We start from the raw sequence: 24861 nt of genomic DNA, 5'->3' as shown, positions 1-24861 counted from the left end.
CAGACCAATCAGCCTAACATCAATACCTGGGAGGCTATTGGAAACAATAATCAAGAAATAGATCTGTGAACATCTGGAAGCAAATAAAGTTATAACTAGTAGCCAGCATAGGTTTGTTAAAAAAAAAGATCATGCCAACCAATCTTATTTCATTCTTTAACAAAATGACTAAATTAGTAGACCAATGAAATGCTGTGGACATAATATAGTTAGATATCAGCAAGGCATTTGACAAAGCAGACCACAACCTATTTCCTGTTAAGCTAGAAAAATGTGGGATAGATCCGCATCACTACCAGATGGATTTGTAACTGGCTGATAAACCTCAGAATGAGTAGTCCTTAATGGTACTGTATCTACAAGGAGAGAAGTAAACAGTGGGTACCACAAATTTCCGTCTTAGACCTAGTACTCTTCAATATCTTCATAAATGACTTGGATGAGGAAATAGAAGGAGAACTCATTAAATTTGCAGTAAACTAAGCTGCCATGAATAGTCAACACCCCAGAAGACAGGCTTAGGATCCTAAAATATCTTGACAGGCTCGAACAATGGGCCATATCTAACAACATGAAATTTAATATGGAGAAAAGCAAGGTTTTATATCTGGGCAAGAAAAACCAAAGATATAAGTACAGATTAAGTGAAACCTGGTTCCAAAACAGTAACTGCGGGAGGGATCTTGGCATCTCAGTGGACGATCACTTAAATATGAGGCATCAATGTGCGGCAGCAGCCAAAAAAGTTAATACAATCCTTGGTTGTATAAACAAAGCCATAGACTCAAAATCACATTAAGTATTAGTACCCCTTTATAAAGTCTTAGTAAGGCCATACCTGGAATATTGCATCCAGTTTTGATCACCAACATCTTACAAAAAAGATATTGAGACTTTGGAAAAAGTGCAAAGAAGAGCAACTAAGACAATTAAAGGCCTGGAGACTAAAACATATGAAGAATAGTTGCAGGATTTGGGTTTGGCTAATCCAGAGAAAATCCATAAGAATTTGGGTTTGGCTAGTCTAGAGGGGACATGATAGCAGTATTCCAGTATTTGAGAGGCTGCCACAAAAAGGAGGAGGTCAATTTATTGTCCAAAGCAGCAAACCTCAGGGTAAGAAACAATAAATGGAAACTAATCAAGGAGACAAGCAATCTGGAATTAAGGAGAAACTTTCTGGCTGTGAGAAAAATTAACCAATGAAACAGCCTTCAGATATTGTGGGTGCTTCATCAATGGGGTTTTTTAAGAAAAGACTGGACAATCAACTGTCTGAAATGGTATAGGATCTCCTACTTGAGCAGGGGGCTGGACTAGTAGACGTTCAAGGTCCCTTCCAGCTCTATTCTGATTGTTTGATTGATTGATTGATTGACTGACTGACTGACTGACTGACTGTATGAAGTAGTTATTAAACAAGGACTACTTATATTGTATTTCCTTAGTTAAAATTTGGGGAAAATATAGAACAAGAGTTTTATCTCTTGTTCAGTTAGATATGCTGACTAGGCCATTTGCCTTTCAAACATAAAAAATTGATATTCCATTCAAAAGTTGAAGTTGGATGACAGTAGATGTCATAGACTTCCACGTGGGTGTCAAAGAGGCAAGTCACATCATGTGCATTTTGACAACATTGTGCACATTATGTATTGTCAAATTTGTCTAATTTTCATAACAATGTCATGATATACATTGTGTCACCTTGGATTTTATCATAGAAAAATAGAAGTAGAAACCTGTCCCTGCTTCAGAGGAATGTTGTGCAATTGATCTTGAAATATTCTAGAAGCCTTTTGTTTCCTTTCAGAGAGGCAGAAATATTCTAGCAACCTTCAGCTATTATGAATATTTGGACTGTCCTTCAATTAAAACTCGCTGCACCATGTAGTCATGGATTTTCCCAATTGTGAAGTATTTTGGATGCTCAGAGGAATCTTTTGGTTTTGTACCACCCTCCTTTCTGAGAAATCCAAAAATGTATGGATATGTTGAATAACTTTTGTGTGAGCACAGCCCTCAGACCAAAAGGGTAGAGCTGCTTTAAAACAAAAAGATTAAAAAGACTATACTCTAGCTGGAAATGTTAATGAGTTACATTGCCCACATGTTCGTGCACAGGATGTGGCTAATAGCAAACAAGAACAAAAAGTACTAATTAACAGCGAATATTATGATGGGAATTGCATTGGCATAATTGAAGCTTGTGAATCTTTTCCTGTCTTTTCCTCTCTGAGGAAAACCATATATTAAATCAATATTAACAAGAAAAGAAGACAAGGGAGAGGAAAAAGTGGCAGCAAGACATTTCATACAAAAGAGAACGATGGCTCGCCGGATATGAATATGGAAATAAGATAATTTTGGAAGACATAAAACTTGTCTTGAAATTTTTTGACGTAAATTTCATTCGTTACAGTCCATAATCATGATGCAGAGATGATATCTATGATAATGTGGGTTAGATGGCATGGTTTAAATGTACCAAATGCATACGAAATCAACTCTCACTATTAGTTAACTTCAGAACTCACATAGTGTGCTATAGTAGCATGCTATATCATATAATGACTTTTATGATAGACACTCAGGCACCTGTGCATGCTTTATTCTGGTCCCTTAGCCTGGAGAGAAATATTCTCCCATAGCTTCCCCCATAGCATTCCCTTAAAATGAACGGAACGGGGCCATGCTATGCTCTGTTGTGCTTCTGCCCGTTCAGCTCAACTGCATGGCAATGTAAAGACAATCCGTGGTGGTTTTCCATGTCTGAAGTTTGAATGACAGCAGTTGCAGGGAAAGTCACCACTAATGGTTTACACAAGGAATGCTGGACTGGTGCTTGTAAGGTCTGGACGCTCAACTCAATTAACATTCTCTCTCTTTTTTTCTTAATCTCTTGATCTAATGACCACCACCAGATGGTAGCAGATAAGTTTGTCCCTTTCAAGTGCAATGTAGTGGTTGCCTTGATCTGTGTAACCCAAAAGCAGCTTCTGCATAGGCATTCTTGGAGACAAAAAGCCAGTTCGGGGTAGTGGCTTAAGGCTTCAAGCTAGAAACAGGGAGATCATGAATTTTAATGATGTCTTCAGCACAAAGCCAGCTGGGTGTCTTGGGGCCAGTCAGTCATATTCAGCCAAGAGTGAACATTGACTCAGAGACACCAAAAATAAAATGAAGCCATAAAATAATTTTTGGTGTGTGAAAGGTCAATTGCAGCTACTCTCAAATTTATCTACTTTTCACTGAATTGATTACTGACCAGGCAACATATTGCCACTCCTTTCAGATAAGTGAAGGGATTCAATAAATGCCCATTGCTGTAGAAAGACAGAATAACTTCATCTGAATTTCTTTCTCACACTTCCAGCTTTCTTAGACCTGTATAATCTTTTCTGAAACATCCCCCTAGGCATTTTTCCTCATAACCTCCCCCAGATCATGCCACATAACATATAGAGCAAGTGGCAAAAATTTTAAAGTTTTTGTGTCTTTTGCCTGCCAGGTCACTGTCCTCCCAAAATTTGTCAAGCTGAGATGCAGCCTTTGGATAAAGGAGGTTGAAGAGATGGGATGTGTCTTGTTTCTTGTATTGTAATGCAGAATACATATAGTTCTTCTCACCCAAGAGGACAGAAGAAAGAGAAAAAAGATGAAAAATGTGGCTATATCAGGGCACCCATAGCAGAGGTGGTATTCAGCACGTTCTGACCAGTTCTGGAGAACCGGTAGTGGAAATTTTGATTCTATTCTATTCTCTGCCTCCTGAGTCCCAGCTGATTGGGAGGAATGGAGATTTTACAGTATCCTTCCCCTGCCATGCCCACCAAGCCACGCCCACACAACTGGTAGTAAAAAATACTGATTGGGATACAGGGGAACATTAGAAAACTCAGGAATACAGGCATAATTGAAACCCTGGCTGATTTGTATATATTTAATATTGTACCCATGTACAAACAGAAGTTTAATTACATGGCTCTCCCTGTCATTTTGACTTTTCTGGCCCCAGGTTTTAAATCACTCCTTGTGTATTGAAACTATATCTTTAACTGCACCAGACTACAATAAATGATGGAGTGACTTTTTAAAAATAATATCAGAGGAAGGGAAAATCCATAGGTTTTAGCACTAGTCACTGGGGAGATAATTCCTACCAAGCACATTGCAGAAACTTTAAGCCATGTTCAAGGTGGTGTTCCCTCTTGGAAATAGATCTATTTGGGTTTCAGGTGTGAGCCTGGGAAGAAGGTTGTTACTGTTAGTGGAGAGTCTGAGAGACATTAGATCCTCTGCTTTGATGTTGGACTCTAAAAAATAGTTGGGCTTGCTGTTGTATTGCCCTCCCAGCTGGGTAACTTGATTCTAACTAAATCTGAACTGCTAAAGTCTGCTACTGGATTGGCAATAACCCCCAGACAACTTTTAAGAATTGATTTGTTTTTGATGCACTTTTAAGGCAGGAATATTTTTTAAAGGGAGGCATATTAGCCAAGTTCTCTGACGTTTATATGAACCAGAAAATGGAGAGAAATCAATTACAGATTTTTTTAAAAAAGTGAAATGGTGTGGTTTGCCAAAATGGGCTTTTAGTAGCAGAGATAGGCATGAATCCATTAAACACTGTCTCAAATTATTTCTCAGCTCTGCTAATTTAAAAAAAAAAGTTTTTTTAGCAAATCAATAGTCATACCATTTTTATAACAAGATTATCAAGATTTCACTTTTAAAACTGATTTCAGAGCCTTTTCAGAAAAATATAGTTTAGTAGGAAGATATTAGTATGGTTATGTGTCTTTTATTTGATTTTATACTCAAAGATGTGGATGAATTTAAAGAATCAAAGAATCTCCTGAACTGTGATTTAGAACAGGGGTGTCAAACTTCCATCATCACGGAGTCATCAAAGATGTATCACGATTCCCCCTCCCCTTTACTAATGGGCATGATCAGCGCATGACACATCCAACCCATGGGCCGTGAGCTTGACACCCCTGATTTAGAATGTATTGGGGAAAAAAAGCTTGATTTCATTCCCCCCTCCCCCGACCATTCAATGAAATTATTTTTGGGAGTTGCAATCCAACACATTTGAAGGGGTCTGTATAGAATAAGTCAACCTGAACATAGGAAGACACTTTTTCTGAGTAAAGATTTACGTTATTTACCATAAAAATAGAGCAATAATATTGTCAGAGTTTAATTATGAGTGAGACTTCAGTTTGTTGAGACTCAAATAATCTAACAATATTGGATATCAAAACTCATTTAGTAAAACTGGTTGAATAACAAAATTCATTTAACCAAATTCTACAAGAAGACTGAGGCAAGCAGGCAATTTATCACCGGATGAGCAGACCATGCAGTGTAGGCTTGCATGTGTGATGGGATAATGTCAGGTATAAAACAAGTGTCAGAACCTTTATAATTCTGGACACATGGTGCTATTCAGTAAGATCATTTCATATAAATTCAACTGTCAATCATCAAAAATACAGAGGTTTTAAACTGATATCAGTTCTCCTGATGATTAATAGTTGAATGTATCATTTGAATCTACAAAAAGCATTTTACATCAGCTGCATTAAGATGACTCTATGAAATTTCCTTCTGGGTTCTCCCAAAGGTGCTTTTTCAAGAGGCAACAGGAATTTCTATTTTTTTTTCTTTGAAGACATTTTGCTTCTCTTCCAAGAAGCTTCTTCAGCTCTGACTGGATGGTGGGGAATAGAAAGACCATCCACTGAGAGCTGAAGAAGTTTTTTGGATGAGAAACAAAATGTCTTCAAAGAAAAAAAACAGGAAGTCTAGTTGTCTCTTGAAAAAGCACCTTAGAGACAACAATGACTTGGATAACTGAGAATATCCATAGACATTCCTTCTGGGTTATTATGACTTGGCTTGTCCATTCATGATTGTGCAATAGTTGGAGTTATGCACTATGCCAAGCAATAACATGGCTTGGTTTTAGTAGTGTGTTGTTTGAACTGTAACCCTTCACCATTATAACCTGCAAACCTTGATTTAAGATTTGGTGTCACCCAATTTATGTTGACTTATTGAACACTCAGGATTAATCAGTTCTAATTTAGTGCAATATATGAAACTAGATAATATTACTTTTACTAAGGGAAAAAAAATGCTACTGTGATCCAGTCTCCAAAACTGAGGAACTGAGATATCAAGGAGATAAGCACTTAGCTAATATGTGAACTTTTTCTAGGATATAAATCATGTATTAAAAATATGTTTATTGGTTTATAGGAAAGATAGTGGGGCTTTGAGAGTCATTGAACTGATGAGATATTAACAAATCTACCAGAGGGAACATGTGCTGGGACCGTCAACAAACCCAGCAGACAGGCAGTTATCAAGATATAAACACATCTCAGATCAAACAAATGCATCATAGTTATGAGGCCAGCAGATAGTGACGTCCAGTAAAGGTGCTGTTTTCCATAATAACCAAGGATATAAAATATGCTATGTAATAAATCAATGCCTCAATGAAAAAAAAAGAGCAAAATTATATATGTTTCTACTTAATAATATATTAGATAATCAATTTTGTTCCTGGCATTTTAAAAGGGTTTTCTCATCATTCTCAGAAGTTGTCACCGTGACAAGAACTGAACAATTGAAGAAATTGGAGTCAGGCTAATTAAAGAGATATGTGTCAGAAAGGGGTGAATGAGAATATATTTCATCTAAACAAATAGCCCATAAACAAATAGCTTTAGCATCTAAAGCTAGCAGAAACAATATACACACATAAAGCACATTTATGGTTGTGTATCATTATATTTGTAAATATCTGAAAATATATTGTCAATCATACTGAACAAATGAGGTAATTCTAGTATCCCAATGGCAAATAGATGTTTCATTTTAATACTTCTGATTTTAGTATCTTTTGTAGATAGATTCCCCCCCCCCTTTTCTGGGTAAGATGCACCATGATAAGATTCTGAACAAGAATGGAATAGAACTACTGTGTTTCCCTGAAAATATGACAGGGTCTTATTTTCTTTTTACTTACAAAATATAGCTTGGGCTTTATTATGGGGGGAGGGTTTATTGTTTTGGGGTTGCTGGGCAGCTGCTCTCTTGCGAGCAGGCTCCCAAAGAGCCGGGCACAGCCTTATGAGTGACTGGCTGTGTTGCGTTGTCGCAGCAGTGCAACACAACAGCCATGAAGCAACTTCACTCACGAGCAGCCACCCGGCAAACCCCCTTTGCAGCTGGGCACAATGCCATTCACTGACCTAAGGGTACCAACAAGTCACGTGAACACCAGTTTGCTGCTGCCCAGCTCCTGTGGCTTGGTGCCTTCCAAATGCCAGTGAATGGTGCTCTGCATGGCTGGAGAGGGAGGTTGCCTGAGCAGTTGTTCCGCTCTCGCTCACCCGCTTCTCAGTCTCACGATGTTCTCATTACAGAGCCAGGGCACCTCCACTGCCGCCGCCATCCCAGCCTGGTTTTTCCCGCGGCTTCCAACCTGAGTCTTTTGGCAGTGGCCACTCTGGGCACACACACTATGGTTGTGGCCAGCTGCCTGCAACCCATGAGGCTGTGCCCAGCTCTTTGGGAGCCCGCTCGCAAGAGAGCAGCCGCCCGGCAACCCCCTCTTCAGCTGGGCACAGCACTGCTCACCAACCTAGAGGTATTCCGAAGGCGCCAACAAACGCGATCACCTTTGCCTCCCCCCAGGTTCCTGCGGCTTGGCACCTTCAGGATACTGCTAGGTTGGTGAGTGGCGGTCTGCCTGGCCGGAGGTGGGGGATGTCCAGGGGGCTTATATTTTTGCCCACCAGAAAAATGTGGCATGGCTGTATTATGAGGACTTGTTGTATTTTCAGGGAAACACAGTACATTTCAAATAGTCAGTTTACATGAATTACAATGGCATTCATCAGGGGGTTCTTATACATCAGCCAGGCACAGAGGGGGAGCAGTTGTTGATTATACATTCATATTGCTCTCACTGATCCCAATACTATAATATTTTGATATTGCAGCTAGTCCTTGACTTAAACTGTGAGTCTAGAATTACTGTCATAAGTTATTGTAATAAATCAAAGTAGCACATGACTGAATTTGTAGCCACAACCATTTCTGGTTGTTAAGCAAATGCACTGGTTTTAAGCAAACACAGTGTTTGTTAAGCTTAATGATTATTTGAAGCTATGACAGAGCTTCCCAGAGCTACTAACCACATATTTTTAAAATTACAATGGCTGCATGCAAAACCTGCAATCATGTGATTGTATTTTGGAAATTTGGCAACTGACTCACATTTATAACCCATTTACAATTATAACCCATTTACAATTTGCAATGGGTTTTGTCAGTTTCTGGTAAAAACTGCCCATTTGGAAAAATGGTTTTGCTTAATGACCACCATGTTTGAATAGCTGCATAATTGGTTCTAAACCTACTTATTGTATGAGTTCTAACCCTGATCAACAGTTATTCAAAACAAAGTAGCATGTTTTTTTTTTTAACTGCAAATACCAATGGGTATATTGCAATATATTTTTTGAAAACCAATTTGTGCTGGCAGTGTTGCACTGTGCTCTTTTTAAATGTAGATTAGGAAAAGAAAATATATCAGGCTTGATGTTGCTGCGCATAAGGTCACAAAATTGCTAAACCTCTTAAAATTATCTGGAAAATTTCTCTAGAAATCTGGAGATCATTAGGTTGAGATTTATAGGGTAACAATAATGCTCTCAAAATAATGCTTTAGGTAGTTACATTTGAATCAAATTCCAATAACTGTCGACCTCACTAGGTAGACCAGACCAGGAAATACATTCTACAGGAAGGTTAAAATTACATTTAATGAGTCTTTAATTATAGAATCTTGCAAGTCTGATTATGCTGTATCTCTTCCCCTTTTCTAAATTCCAGTCAATCAGTGAAGCATCTGCCTGAGTCATCTCCAAATATTGCCTCATTTCTCAGGACTTAAAAAAAAATGTTTCCAGCCCTTTTGCCTAGCTATGGTTCCTACATATTTCTATCAAGGTCATCTTTCATACTCTCTACACTGAATATCTGGTGGGGCACTTTTAAAATTATTATTGAAACTACAATCCATTCTTTTCTATTAAACATGGCCACCACAATCTGCATTTCTCTAAATGCTCTATAGATTATTTTTTTAAAGGCAATAGCATGAAAACATTCTGACTTACTTAACAGAGTTGAAAGCAGTGGTGGGTTCCGGATCCTGTTGCAATCTGTATGGTGCAATGGGGCCCAGCGGCCATCACATGAATGTGCATAGCGCGTGCACAGACATGCAGTGCGTGCATGCATCTTTACCTCCTGCAACGCCTCCATGTTGCTTCAGCTGCTCGGCAGAGCATTGCACAGGCACCATACGCTGCGTGTGTGTGCACAGATGGCCTGTTTTTTTCAAAAACAGGTAAGGAATGAGGGTGGGTGGGTGGACCCTCCGAAGCACCATACTGGAATGGTACCCGGTGCTCCTGGCAGGCACCGGTACACCCGTATCGGGGCATACCTCCTGCAACCGACCATCTAGACCAACCCCCTACTCAAGCAGGAGACCCTATATCGTTTCTGACAAGTGCCTGTCCAGTCTCCTCTTGAAAACCTCCAATGATGAAGTACCCACAACTTCTGAAGGCAACTTGTTCCATTGGTTGATTGTTCTTCTTATTTCTAGGTTAAATCTCTCCTTGATTAGTTTCCAGCCATTGTTCCTTGTTTGGCTTTTGTGTGCTTTGGAAGATAGCTTGCTCCCCTCTTCTCTGTGATAGCCCATCAAATATTGGAACATTGCTATCATATCACCCTTGGTCTTTCTCTTTACTAGACTATCCATGCCCAGTTCTTGTAACCATTCTTCATATGTTTTAGCCTCCAGTCCCCTAATCATCTTTGTTGCTCCTCTCTGCACCCTTTCTAGAATCTCAGCATCTTTGTTATTGTGTGGTGACCAAAACTGGATGCAACAGTCTAGGTGCGGCCTTACTAAAGCTTTATAGAACAGTACTAGTATCTCACATGATCTTGATTCAATCCCTCTGTTAATGCATTTTAGGATTGCATTGGTTTTTTTGTCTGCTGCCACACACTGTTGACTAACATTTGATTGATTGTCCACTAGGACTCCAAGATCTCTCTCACAGTTACTGCTATTAAGCCAGGTTCCACCTAATCTGTACGTGTACTATTGGTTTTTCTTGCCTACGTTTAAGACTACTTTTCTCCACATTAAATTTTGTCTTGTTAAGATAGGGCAATGTTCAAGTACTTGCATGGACTAAGTATAGTTTGGGTTATGATGACTGGAGGAGAAATGACAGTAAATATTCTATAAGCATTGCTAAAGAGATTGATATGCTTTTGGGGTTTGTCTGTGTTCATTAAAATAAGAATAATTCATGTGTACCTTTAGAATTACTGAGTTAAAAAGCAGCAGTAAGTACTGTTTCAATGATGATTCTAGACTACAAGAAAGGTATTGCCAGTATTAGTTTGTTGAATGATGTTTTTAAAATCATACAAACAAGTGTAAACATCATTTTAAAGGTGACCCTTCAGTTTAGCCAACCAAGTAAACCTATCTTTGTTCAAGTCTATATTATCTGGATTTACATTGAAATGCTTTATGCTTTAAACAGCCAATTGTCATCTTTTAATTTTGCCTATATTTAAAACTCAGAACTTTGCCTATATTTAAATAGAAATAGAAAATAATAACAGTAGTAACGCCAACTAACACTTCATCTAAAATAGTTCAGAATAGTTTAGCATGAAAAAGTAAAATGGCATATTGAGAACAATACACTTTGATTAATGTTGTACTATACATCTGTGCGTGGCTTCTGACAAATCCTTGCAGTGTCCAAGGGAAATGTTAATGGAACTGTAAGTTTGTTGTTATACAGTATTTTCGAGTCTAGTGGAAGTGACTTTCCAGAATCTCATAACCTATTGACCACAAGAAGGGATGCTGCGTAGCTGAAAAGGATCTACTCCATGTTTTCTCTTTGTCTGTCACTCTGCCTGCTTTTGTGTAAGAGATTGATGTTCTCAGGTCACTTCCTTCCAAGGCACTCTTGCATGGTGTACTCCATCTCCCTCTTTCTTCCTAGTAGGAAGTTAGGTTTTACAAGTTCTTGCCTATCACTGTAACATAGTTCCTCAAATAAATCTGCTTTCTTTGAAAGTTATAAAGCCTGCTTTACTAACAGCTGCTCATGTCAGATTTCCTCTCTCAAGAACACCAAGAGAAAGAGAGAACATGTTTGCCTCCAACAGTATTATATTTAAGCAGAAACCCAAGAAAAAGCAAATGCATTCACTTCCTCATATTTCAGAGAGGACAAAAAGATTTCTAAAGCTTCTAGAAAAGGCCTGTTTTGAAGCATGTACTTTTGACTTCTCAGAATCCCTTGATGGTAATTCATGTTTAGAGTATTGTGATGCCTAGAATAAATGTAGAAAAGAAAAATAGATTTTAGAATTTCCCCCAACACTGTTGCCTCTTGTATTGCATCCAGTTTTGGATGCCACTGTATAAAAAAGATGTTGAGATTCTAGAAAGAGTCCAGAGAAGAATAACATAGAGGATTAGAATTCTGGAAACTAAAACATACGAAGAATGGTGGCAGGAATTGTCCAATTTAATGAAAAGAATCAAGGGTGATATGACAGCAGTGTTCCAAAATCTATGAGGCTGCTATAATGAAGAAATAAAATGCAACCATGCTTAAGCCTTTTTGCAATTGGTACACTGGATCTGCATCTTATTTGAAGTGAAGTACTCATGTATAACTTCTGGATGAAACATATCAGATGTTCATCATCATTATATATGGGATTTGTCCAGGTCTAAACTTTGAGACAACAAATCAAATGCTGATTTTAAACTGGAAAATGCCACATAAAAAGGAGATTTACTTGTAAATGTATTTTTCTATCAGATGGTACAGTATAAAATATTGTCTAATGTTGGGCACCCTATTTGAAATTCTTCCTGCTCCAGTCCAAGTAAAAACTACATTCCTCCAGCAAAAAATTCTTCAGAGTCCAGATAATCCTTTGCTTCAAATGTCTAGCATAAATTTTAGCTGTTGCAGTCAAAAAGCTAATAGGTCTGTAGTTACATGAATCCTTTTTGATACATTTCTTATGAATAGACATAGATATCACACTTAAAATTCTTAGAGATATTTTCTGTTTGGTTGATGAATTCAAAGACAAAAATGGATGCCCATAAATTGGAATATTTCTTAAGGAACTCTGATCACAGCTTTCCTGACCTAAGAGATTCTATACATTTAATCTGTTCTAAGAGACAGACCAGTGGCCAAAAGTACAATATAGCGAAGGAGGTGGCATCCCATGGAAATTTCCACCACAGTATTTAATATTTGAAAGTGTTTCTCATAAGTGTCAATTGGGACCTCTTGAATAGGATTTGGAAAAAAAATTTTTAGATCTATAGCTGAGAAGCATGAACAAAAGATGTTCTTAAACTGCACCAATCTGTGGTATTCACACATCCTTACTGGCCTTGTTTTTCTCTTCCCTAAGGAGAGATTTGTACCATTTCATAATATTATGCACCAATAAATGACCGCTTTTAGTGGGTTATTGCTGAAGATTTTATATACTCTCCTAAATTAATTTGTAAACTGCCAACGTTCTTGGCTATGGGTGATGGTTAGTGAGCCAAGATACATTAGAGTACCAATAAGCCCTAGCAAATGTAAAACATTGCATCAGTTCACCGATTAATTGTTCTTATAAGTTTGCCACAGCTTGTCAAGTCCTTGTTATTCATTGTTGATTTTCTAATAAGAACAAAGTGCCAAGCCATGTGACTAAACCCCTGCAATTTTTTCATTCCATCTAATGCATAGCACAGTATTTGCATTTTCTGCATCTGGAACAAATTTTCAATCAATCTCGATAGAGACACCCTTTTAAAACCAACCAGATAATGATTTCTTCCTATATGCAGTTCCATCACTAAACTAGACAAAAAAGCTATCCCATTACAAGATATGAGCCAAAAATCCCCCGTGGACTTCTTACTTCCTCCCCCAGCATATTACTTTCCAATGAACCATTAGGTCATGCACAAACCTGCAAAATTTCAAAATTATATGTTTGTCTCCTTTGAAAAATGGGGTCCTATTGATACCTCCTAATACAAAATACAATTATATTAGTGAACAAGGAGAAAACTATTTAGGCAAAATAGGCAATCAAGTGTCTCCAATCATAAACATTCTGGAGGAGTATTGGGACCTTTCACTTGGGCTCAAATGTGTAAGAGATGCGGAACACACAGAGTGTATTAAATGTCAGGCCCCTGTTCAGTGTGGTTCCCATTTTCTTCCAAATGGTTACTCATTTGATACATGACCTTTGAACATCCATAAGTACAATAACATTTTTGCTGAGAAAGCCAGCTTGGTTGAGGCAGCAGGCTAGAAAGCAAGAGACCATTAGTTCAAGTGTCACTTTAGCCATGAAAGCGAGCGGGGTGACTTTGAGCCAGGCACTTTTTCTTAGCACAACTCACTTCACAGGGCTGTTGTATGAAAAAAAGGAGGAAGAAGGTGTGTTGGATGTGTTCGCCACCTTGAATTATTTGTTAAAAAATAATGGTGGGATATAAATAAATGAATGAATTCATGAATTGTGATTAGTCTATAGAGACTGATTTTTGGAACACCCTGTATATTGGAAAGTATAATTTCAATTCCATTGGTTTGTGTACCTGGGAAGTTTTATCTCTTCTCATAACTATTCACAATATAGTCAAACAGAGTATGAACATCTGATTTTTTTTTTAAAGATTATCAATAGCATATGTTTTTCTATTGTTTCATTTTAACATTAAAAAAAACAAGTTCTCCAAATGTGAGGTAATTTATTAAAATATTTAGATTAAATTAAATTGAAATCAAAAGTTAGAAAATCCAGGTTTCAGAAAATCTGAAAAGATATAGGAAAAGAGAATTCTCTTTCATTGTGCAAATGAGTTTTTGAATTATGACAGAGAAAATGGTTGTGTGTTTTGGCATTGCTTGTCTGCACATCCTTTGAACAAAATGTAACATGAAGCTCTTAAATAATAAGAAAATGAGTTGAGAACACTTTGCAGTAGTACACTTCTTTGCCATATTGTGCATAAGTATCTGTATATATACTATTCAGGAAAAAAGGTACATTTCCATTGGTGTTGCAAACCTGCAGTGCATCTTTTTTTATTATCTGTTAAGCAATAGAGATATAGATGAACAATAAAGTATATAGTCAAAGCAGATCAAATCTAATCTGGGTTTCTCTCAGAGAACCAAATGTTCATGCTGCTTCTGTTTATGACTAGTTTTCACACAACCCATCCATATCAGGGAACACAAGCATCTTCCCTCTGAATTCTGGAAAATTATTTAGCTTTATCAAAATACTTGAGTCTTTCCTTAACATTACAGAATACTGAATAACAGAGGTGAAAGGACCCTTGGAGCTCTTCTAATCCAACTCCCCTGCTCTTGTGAAATATTTTGGTAGGGTCAGCAATATAGGTATGATGTCCAAATTAAAATATAACATACAATTGGCCGTGGAAAGTCAATGAGATGAATGGATTTTTATACAGGCAGAATTAGAATTTCAGAAGGAGGATGGAAGAACAGTTGATTCTACAACTTCTCCTTAATTGCTTACCAACTGAGAATGTTTCCTTGAAATTTATCCAAAAACTTTTGACAGATGTGCATAATGAAATGTGGGAGTTTATGGTGATGCATTCTTAGTTCAATGTTCTTTGCCAAAAGTAACATCTGAGTTCTCTCTAACGTTTATTTTTGTGCCTTTAACTTAATTCATAAGCAATAACTACAAGGCAGCTATGGATACTGCTAGCAATCCTTTCATGTGTCTTCCTTACAAGAAAAATGAAAGTGCAATTCAAACCAACAAACAAACTCATGAAAGTTCCTTTAATTGGAACTGCAATATATCCTTGTAAACAGAAAGAAAGAAAATCACAAAGAGAAAGTTCTTTCTTGCTCTTTTAAGACTTTCTCTTCTCCTTAATTAGATACCTTCAGGCAGCTTCCTAGTTGCTCATCCCCTATCCACTGTGGAATTAGCAGATTTGTTATCAGAATATAAAAGCAAACAGCATATGGTTTTCTTAATATCTTCATAATGTCATAACACAATCTGCCACAATGTAAATGTCTTCAAAGCAATTTCACTTGAGTGGAGTATGCAGTAAGAAATGAGAGAAAGAAAAACAATTGCTTTTTAAAAATAATTCTTTCATAATACTCACCTGCTGCATTTTATCGGTTTCTTAATATATGCTTAGGGGCATTTCTTTTTCAATAGCTATAAATATTGTGTACATTGATTATAACTCTCCAACAAACAGTTGCCTCCAGTTATTAAAAGGTCACTTTCCCTTGATGTCTTTTATACCGTTCTAGATAAATATGCACTTACATTTCTTAACTCTCCACAAGATTTAAAAATTAGAAACTAGAAGATCAAATAAATATACTTGCTTGCTTTGTTTATAGCCCTAAAACTCTTGTATTGTTGTCTCTTTGATGTTGTAGTGAGCTTCGCTTCAAATGATCCTTTCTTTATATGTGCCTAAGAGATACCACCAAATCATAACATCTCAAACCAGCAGAAAGTCTAATCTTTGGAGATTTTCTTTCACCCCATTTCAATTGTGAGCAGCTTTCCAAGATAATCTGTAACTATACTGATTAACCACTGCTGCTGAACTTTTTTTTAAAGCATATCCTGTGTCATATTAGCAGGTCCATCTCTTATCAGCCACTCTGTAAAGTCTGCACAGGGAGAGCATTGACTGCTAGAAATCATATGGATGCCTCTATAGAAAACATTTTTGTACTGCTATACTTTCTCACATATGGTTTACCTGTTGCCATTGTTTTGTTCCTGTTATATGAACCAATTTTGTAGAAATTTTCAAATGATCAATATCTGCAGATATGTTACATTTTGACTGGTAGATCTTTCCTTATGTTAATACTTTTTCAGGTAGCTGCACTTGTGCGCTTAAAAATATCTTACCCTGTTTCCAGGGATGGGTTTCAAAACTTTTTACTATCTATTCTATGGACATGGCCTATTTTGTGGGCATGGCTTAGCAGTCATGTGACTGGGTGGCCAACTTGATGTCATTCATTAGGAGATGTCATGGATTGGGTAAAATATGGTGAAGCTCACTTAACAACGCTCTTGCTCAGCAACCAAAATTTTTGGCTCAATTGTAGTGATAAATCAAGGACTATCTCTGCCTTCTTCTGCATGGCAGTCTTGTCCTAGTAAACTCCTTCTCCTTTCTGACAATTTTCCTCTGTGTTAGAGGAACCAAAATAATCCAAACAATGTAAGATTTCCTGCTGCAGTAGGGGGGATGGACTAGATGACTTCTGAGTAGCCTTCTAGCCCTAAATTGCTGTGCTGTTGTGCTGTCTTTCTTTCTTTCTTTCTTCCTTTCTTCCTTCCTTCCTTCCTTCCTTCCTTCCTTCCTTCCTTCCTTCCTTCCTTCCTTCCTCTATGGGAAGCAACCTCCTCAAGCAGCTTTTCAATTTAAAGCAGAACTCCAAAATTTTCAGCTTTAAGACTTGTGGACTTCAACTCCCAGAATTCCACAGCCAGGCATGCTCAGTTCCAATTTAAAGCAACAGCATTTGTTTTTCTCCTTTGCTGAATCTCCCGTGAATTTCTTCTTTCTTTCTTTCTTTCTTTCTTTCTTTCTTTCTTTCTTTCTTTCTTTCTTTCTTTCTTTCTTCTTTCTCTTTCTCCCTTTCCTTCCTTCCTTCCCCTCTCTCTCTCTCCCTCCCTCCCTCCCTCCCTCCCTCTCTCTTACTTTTTAAAGCTTTTTCCCTCCTTGCCTGAACTGGCAGGGGGAAAAACTTTTTTAAAAAAGCTTCTGACAAAGCTTCTGATGGGAGAACAGATTCGGGGGCATGGCCAAGCCACCATTTTTACTACCGGTCCTATCCAATATGCCAGATTTTCACTACCTCTTCTGGCATACCGGACAGGATTGGGAGGAACCCACCTCTGCCTCTTTCCCTCAAAATAAGTCCTCCCCGGATAATAAGCTCAATCAGGCTTTTGAGCACATGTGCTAAAATAAGCCCTCCCCAAAGTATTGCAGCACAGCAGCAGCCATGAGGTGACCATGCTCACCATCTCCTACACCTCAAAAATAATAAGACCTCCCTGAAAATAAGGCGAAGCATTTATATTTTTGGGGGGAGGTCAAAAGAAAATAAGAGCCTGTCTTATTTTTGGGGAAACACGGTATTACTGAGTAGTTAGCATTTTGTTTAGTATGAATCTACATACAGTCATGTTCTCACATGCTTCTACTGGTAATAGGAAATGCAAACACACCACACATATAGTAAACAATAGTAAGTAAATCCTTGACTGAACTGTATGACATGTTTTGTTCAAAATCTACAGTATTACTATCTCAATCCACTTCCTCCTTATTCAGGGCTAAAATCCTTCTCCCCCCCCCCCCAAACTTCTGAAATACGATATGCATTTCTGGCAAAGCTACCAAAGTTAATTATTTTTGCAATTTAGTCTCATCATCTCTCACTACTGCCTGTCATAACCAAATTTTAAAAGTTCAGTAATCTTACCTATTTCCGTGGCCCCAGTGCAAATACATAAGGAAGTCCAAGTGACAGCTGAAATAAATAAAATACACAGGTGGTGAGTCGATGGCTGCTGCATTTTGCTCCCACTCTTATTTCATCCATGTATCTCTTATTAAAAATTAAGTTTTAAGAGATTTTATCTTTGGAAAAAAAATCAGCTTATTTGTGTATTTTTGTTCATTTCCCTTAAATTGTTAAGTTCTGGGTTGATCTTGCTGTATTGTTAATTTTAAACTTTCTAAGAAGAGCTTCTTTTTCTCCTAACAACATACAAAATTATGAGTACACGCCCTAATCAGCAAAAAAAAAAAAATCTAGTTCACAGTCCAGCTGTCTACACTCCAGCTGTTCTGATTCACATATCCTTCAACACACAAACAGATACATAAAAGTGCATTTCTTATGATTAGCATTTTTGTTATTCCTTATTCAAATTTTCATTAAACTTTGCCAGTAAAATTTAATTTGCTTAAAATGCACTTGTAAGTCAAGAACTCACAATCAGAAAGATAGGTAGACAAACAGACAGATAGTCCAAAGAACCCAAATGGTGAAATATTTAATTAAACAAACCATGGATGAATTGTTTGTTCATTACAGTTGCTACTTCGACTGTAATGTTAGCATTGGTATTTAAGTATTCATTTATGGATTATAATTTGCTCCATCCATATTAATTTAAAAAGCAAATCACATTCGGACATTGGGCTTTTTTTTCTGCCTTACTAAAATGCTGTATGATTGTTTGATAGAAGAGGTATGCATTACTATGAAAACAAAATGGCTTGATGCATCAGTGAAGACTTACAACTTAAATAAAGTTATGTTTTGACTTACATTGATTGCCCTCCGAGAAGAAATTTAATTTTTTTTAAAAAAAATATGAATTGTTTTATTGCAGGAAAAATTGCAGTGCATTCTCAGAATGGGAACGATCTACTCAACATAAAAGTAAAATCTGCTACTAATTTCATATGAGGCCAAGTATGAGAAAACTGTTATTAAATTACACACTGAAGCCTGATAGCTGTGCCACATTAATGGAAGGCAGTATGAGATGCTTTAAGGTTCTATCTAAATGTGAAATGTTAGAGAGAAACATTTATTTGAGAGAAAACTCTAAAAGTAATTAAAGCATGTTGTGTAAATCCTTTGATCTTCTCCATTGTCTAAAAAATGGGTTTCTGCCTGTACAATCAGGGTTCACCATTTGGTATGCTGTCTAGTGCCATGAAGACTCTTTTGTTGGAAAGCCTTCTCCAATATCCAAAGGCTCCATACTACATCAAGAGATTGATTTGGGAAAGGGCCAAATGCCTCTCATTTTGGCTTTGTATATCAGAAGAAGATATACTGAGCTAAGTGATTTCAAATACTATTTGTGCTCTAGCAGGATTTGTTGTCTATAATGTCATTCCTGCAAATAAGAGTTCCTTACAACATGGCTGCAACATCTTTCTCAGAAGAAAGATCCTGGAACAACGTGGATGGTGATGCATCCTCTCATCTCATAAGGTGGGCTTTTACCACTCAAATAGGCTTTAATGTTGCCTACTATTTTTGAAATGGGCCCTAGCACTTTTAGTGATACTAATATCTGACATCTAATGTATGCTCTATAGCATAAAAATTGTTTAACCTTCTGAAGAATTAACTTGCCTATGTTGGCAATACCAACAATAAGGTTCTTTGACAACACAACAGCTTTGAATGCCTACCAGGCTACTTCAGATGTCAACTTATCATCTTCAGCTACAGATGTGGTGAGATGAAACAGTTTTTTTTCCTCCCTGCCTGACAAGTTGAAATGTTTATGATACAGAATAATAGACATTCTTGTCACTAAACTTAGTTGGTAACAAGATATTGCATTTTCTGATACATTCTACTCATCTCTCAAAGATTAAACCTGAAGGCAATAACTGTGTACTGAAAACTATTTGAGCATGTAAAATAATTGTAAACCTTAATGCTTTCCATTGTTTAGAATACAAAAAATGGGTTGAAGAGTAATCTCAAATTTCCCCCCACATTGTTGTAAGTATCAACTTGCTGATTCAAAGTATTGCATAAGATTGGTGCATTTCTATCTCTGAAGCATACATTAATTTAAAACAAGACAACCTATGAACTATTGGGTCATCATTTCACAGATATTTCCTTGCCAAAACAGAGATACAGAATGACCATCAGCAGGCAAAAAAAATCAATGGGAGAGGGAGTGAATTCTAGCCTCCTGTTGGCTTCCTCATTCAGTTTTCTTTTGGGAAACTGGAAGTGAATGTTGGAAAACCTTCCTTCCTTCCTTCCTTCCTTCCTTCCTTCCTTCCTTCCTTCCTTCCTTCCTTCCTTCCTTCCTTCCTTCTTTCCTTCCCTCTCTCCTTCCCTCCCTCCCTCCCTCCCTCCCTCCCTCTAAAAGTCCTTTAGACAAGTAATCTAAAGCATTTACCCATATTTGATCAGAACTTTTTATCCAAAAAAGGTATTAGGAGTAATAGTTTTCTAAAACAAATGTTAAGGCAAATATTTTTAGCCAAATCATACATATTGTAGATCTCAATGATGTCTAAGAAAATATTCCTGCTGCACTTGTATGTCGAATGTCTAGTTATCTTGGAGTATATTCCAATTAATTTATTTGTTGGTGTAAGTTCCAAATAAAATGGCAAATGAATGTTCTTCCTGTGTCAACTCAGGAAGTTCAGACTTCCCCAGGAGCTGTTGATACAGTTCTTCAGAGGAATTATTGAGCCTATCATTTGTACTTCTATGCCTGGTTTGGTACAGCGACCAAACAGGACAGGTACAGATTCCAACAGATAGTTAAGACTGCAGAAAGAACAATTTCAACCAGCCTGCCTTCCATGGAAGACATGTATATTGTACAGTTCAGAAGGAAGGCTGAGAAGATATTAGCTGGTCCTCATCCTGGACATAAACTGTTTCAACTTCTCCCCTCAGTTTGGTGCTATAGGGCAGTGCAGGCCAAAACAACTAGACACAGGGACAGTTCTGCCCCCCCCCCATGCCATCACTCAGCTGAACACCTAATTCTTACAGTGCCATCTAATGTCTATATATATTTACCCATGTAGTATGGTTGTAGTATTATTATTAATCTTATTATTGTCTTTAATCCCCACTTTTCTTGGCATTATTATAATGATAACTATTATTATTCTGTTGCTTTGCATTTACACCAAGTGCTTTGTGTGTCAAAACCACACTTGGACAAATAAAGTTTAATTCAACTCAATTCAATTCAAAATTTATTTCTGAATGAACATGCACAGTATTGTGCATACAAAGCAATTGAATTAAAATGTAAGAAATAATGAGTATGAGCCAAGAAATCACATGCACTATTGAATTCATCTTCCAGGTGTCTGCCTACATAACAGACATTCTCTATGAAGCAGGACTATGCATGTATAAATGCCTGCATGAAGGTACTTTCTCAGTGTATGTGTCAACACTTAGAGAGCTATATTTGTTTGTTTGTTTAATTAGTTTATATGCCACACATATAACTATCAATCAGTCTGGGTGCCTTGCTACACCACAAAAACAAGAATATAAAAACATGAAAAATATTAAATTGTGTGTCTCAGATAATGATACCAGTCATATTTTTTAGTTACTTTTCATAGCACCTAACTAGGGCTGCAATTTCTCAAGGTGTCTGTATCAGCTAATGGTATCCTGAAACAAAAAGAGCTTTCTCAATTCACAAATCAAATTCAAGGGATAGTTTCCATAGGCTAATACTTAAATATGGATCCTTGGAGAGCTTTCCCATCAAATAATTTGCTTTGGCTACTTCTTACATTATTTAATTTGCTACAGCAGCCTCCAATTTCTTTCATTTAATTTTGAAACACTGACTGAAAATGAAGTAGACATTTTGCTTTCACATCTGTAACAAATGCTAACAAAGGCTAATATTATAAACCAGCAATTCTGGAAAACTGCTGTAAAGATCTGGCCAGGAAATTCATTGAGGTACTCTGGACACTTTCAACATAAAATAGCAAAATTGACTGGGTGGGGGGCGGGAATCCTCTTCTATAGTTTGGAATTTCCCCAGACTGCAAATTCCAAGGCTATGCTGACACTGTTATACAGACTGTAAATAAATGTGGACATAAAATGAGTGTTTTATTAGGTAATGCAGATGTAGAAGTCATGCTGTCCTGTAGTAACCGTGCTACTAATTGCATTTTACATCAAGACGATTTGAATTGGAAACATTTTGTACACCTACAAAAAGTTGCCAACTACTAGGTGAACCTTAGTCCTCAGCAAATTGCTTTTGCTCACTCCACGCCTGCCAAGGGTTTCCTCTCTCAACAAATCTGTTTCAATAAGAATTGCATGCTGGAAATGATTGGAAGGAGCAAGCTTTCTGAACGTGAGAAACAACTCTGCAGGTTAAATTAACTAAACCATTTTGTTTTGCCCAGACACTAAATATCTTTGTTCAGAATTAAATCTCTCTGATTTCACTTGTGCAGGCATTTCTATTACTACCACAGAGATTTTGTAAAACAATAAGAAAAAGCAGCAGCTGAGCAAAAAAAAAAATTAACCTGGGTAGTAAAAAGTCCTTGGATACTCAGTATAATAAGAGGTTATTGGTATGGCAACTCCTGTAGTACGGCTCCTTTCCCACAAGTTCTTAGAGCTTTTTCCTAGCAACACCCCAGCCAATTTTGCTGTGATACAAAGCCTAACCTATTCATTTGGCACAATATTTGAATGACTCTAGTTGTCCTAGGAAGCTCCCCCTCCCCAGATTAATGAGCCAAGGTGGCGCAGTGGTTAAATGCAGCACTGCAGGCTACTTCAGCTGACTGTAGTTCTACAGTTCGGCTGTTCAAATCTCACCGGCTCAGGGTTGACTCAGCCTTCCATCCTTCCGAGGTGGGTAAAATGAGGACCCGGATTGTTGTTGGGGGCAATATGCTGACTCTGTAAACCGCTTAGAGAGGGCTGAAAGCCCTATGAAGCGGTATATAAGTCTAATTGCTAATAATTGCTAAAATATTATTCATTCTTCATATTAAAAAGAGGCAGAATATTACATTTCCCCAAAGAAGAAATGGAGAAACATGTTTCTGGAGAAACAGCCCATTTCCTGCATAGGAAAACAGCTTTAAGCAGAAGAGACTGGTCCTTTGGAATCAGTGGTAGGTTGCTGCCGGTCCTGACCAGTACGGTTCTACTGGAAGTGGCCTGGAGCAGCTGAGAGCATACCGATATGGTGGCTCATTTGGCCCTTCTGCCCGCCCATGCACTATAGCTATATTTATGCCAAAAGGCACACTGCGCATGTGCACATAGCATGCAGAGCCTATGTGTGCCCCGACAAGCAGCTGGGTGTTGCAGGGGCAGTGGATTGCACATGCGTGTGTAGTTCACATCAGTGCGTGCACAGCACACATCAGGCTCATGCACGGATAAACCGTGATCAGTGTACCAGTAGCAACGGTAAGAGCACCCACCACTGTTTGGAATGCAGATTTTGTATCCATTCAGAAAGACTGGGCCAATTCATAAACTATTCATAAACAAAACACCTCCAGCCACAGCTCTGGAGCTGATGGGATTGAGAATTTACCCCACTCCCTTGCAAATTCTAAGGACAGAACATTACTTTTAGGACATAATATGATTCACTTACCACCACTAGAATAATAAAAAGAGAGTGGTGTAATGGCCTAGAGGTGGCGCTATTGCCTCACAATCAGGAGGCTGTGAGTTCGATCCTAGGTAGAGACAGATATTTCTCTCTCTGGGCACAATGAGAATATATCTGCTGAACAAATCTCTGCATTGGTGTCAGGAAGGGCATCGGCCAGTAAACACTCTGCTAGCTCCATTCAGACTCTACCCCACAAGGAATTATGGGGTCGTTAAACAATGATCATGATGATGAATAGAATAATAAAAAGCACAAGGTTCACTACATTGCACAACCCATCTGGAGCATCTCAATCAGAGCCCTACAAAGATCTATTCACTCATTCAGTCATTATATCAGCCACTTTTTTGCTGTTACCAAAGCTTCTGGAAACCAAATAAACCTTATTTCCTTGCAATCAGTTTCCTTTTTATTTCCAGCACCTTTCTCCCAGTTTGGAACTAGACCTGATTTTATTTCCCACACAGTTTTTCTCAACTTTGGTAACATTAGGATGTCTGGACTTCAACTCCCAGAATTCTCTAGCTACCATGCTGTCTGGAGAATATTGGGAGTTGAAGTCCACGCGTTACAAAGTTGTATGGTTGAGAAGCACTGCTGGGAGCTGCTTTGAGTCAATAGTGGGGATATGATCAGATAGTTACAGAGCTTGTGCAAAAGTATTGATAAAAATATTCTTTTTCTGTCCAACATAACTCACAGATGTACAAGTGTTTCCTCCAGGTCGCAACAGATGTGCAAGTGGAGAAGGGATGTTATGGGAGCGATTTACATTTGGAATTTGCGGGGGAAGGAGTTATGCCCTGATAGTTATTATTTCTCCAATTTGTTTTATGTTTAGCAAAACTAATCTTCCCCCAACTCATCCTGATTTCATTCTCTGTGTTATCATCTATTTTGTCATTCTTAGCAGTTGACTCCAGATCTAATTATTAGACTCTTCACTGTTTTGTATTGCTTCTTTTCGTGATTATCAAAAAGAAAAGAAGGGCAAGGGCAAAAAGAGGTGTTCAATTTTGGAACCATAAAATGGGGAAAATAAGATATTGAACTTGAGGCTGTTATTTTTCATATTTAAATATAGGTAGCTACTTCTCTTCCTTTTTCTTGAACTCATGTGAATTTCTTTTCTGCAGACATATTTTATTAAACCAACAAGCCATAGATTCTACCATTTTCCATTCTAAACTCTTATCTAAATTCAAAAGATGTAGCTATATTTATTTCTTAATAGCTTTTTTTTCGTGCATGCTTTGAACCTTTGTGCAGTATTACTGTAATCTAACAGAGAGCTGCTGTTCATCACTAAGGGATTCTCAAGACACTTGATGTGATGGATTCCAGGTACAAACGTATTACACAAGAACGAGGGTTGAAATGTTAATGCCTAGAAAATTTTACATTTTTGTCATGAACCCATAGAATCCTGGA

The 24861-nt window shown here is 37.6% G+C and overlaps 1 protein-coding gene across 1 annotated transcript in view; it reads right to left on the bottom strand.

The window, feature by feature from the left end:
- The window catches only part of VWDE (von Willebrand factor D and EGF domains), a 271722-nt gene extending 253768 nt beyond the window's left edge, over positions 1-17954 (bottom strand). Inside the window, exon 1 of the mRNA XM_087710932.1 lies at positions 17709-17954. Coding sequence (XP_087567058.1) covers positions 17709-17802 — 94 coding nt within the window. The 5' untranslated portion in view covers positions 17803-17954. The remainder of the gene's footprint in view (positions 1-17708) is intronic.
- Between the last annotated feature and the right edge of the window lie 6907 nt (positions 17955-24861).

This window comes from Thamnophis sirtalis, unplaced genomic scaffold (assembly GCF_051295495.1).
Source record: "Thamnophis sirtalis isolate CommonGarterSnake01/CBP01778 unplaced genomic scaffold, rThaSir2_p1.2 scaffold_1, whole genome shotgun sequence".
NCBI classification, from domain to species: domain Eukaryota; kingdom Metazoa; phylum Chordata; class Lepidosauria; order Squamata; family Natricidae; genus Thamnophis; species Thamnophis sirtalis.
The sequence above is the reverse complement of the archived record's forward strand: the minus strand, read 5'-3'. Positions and strand labels throughout refer to the sequence as shown.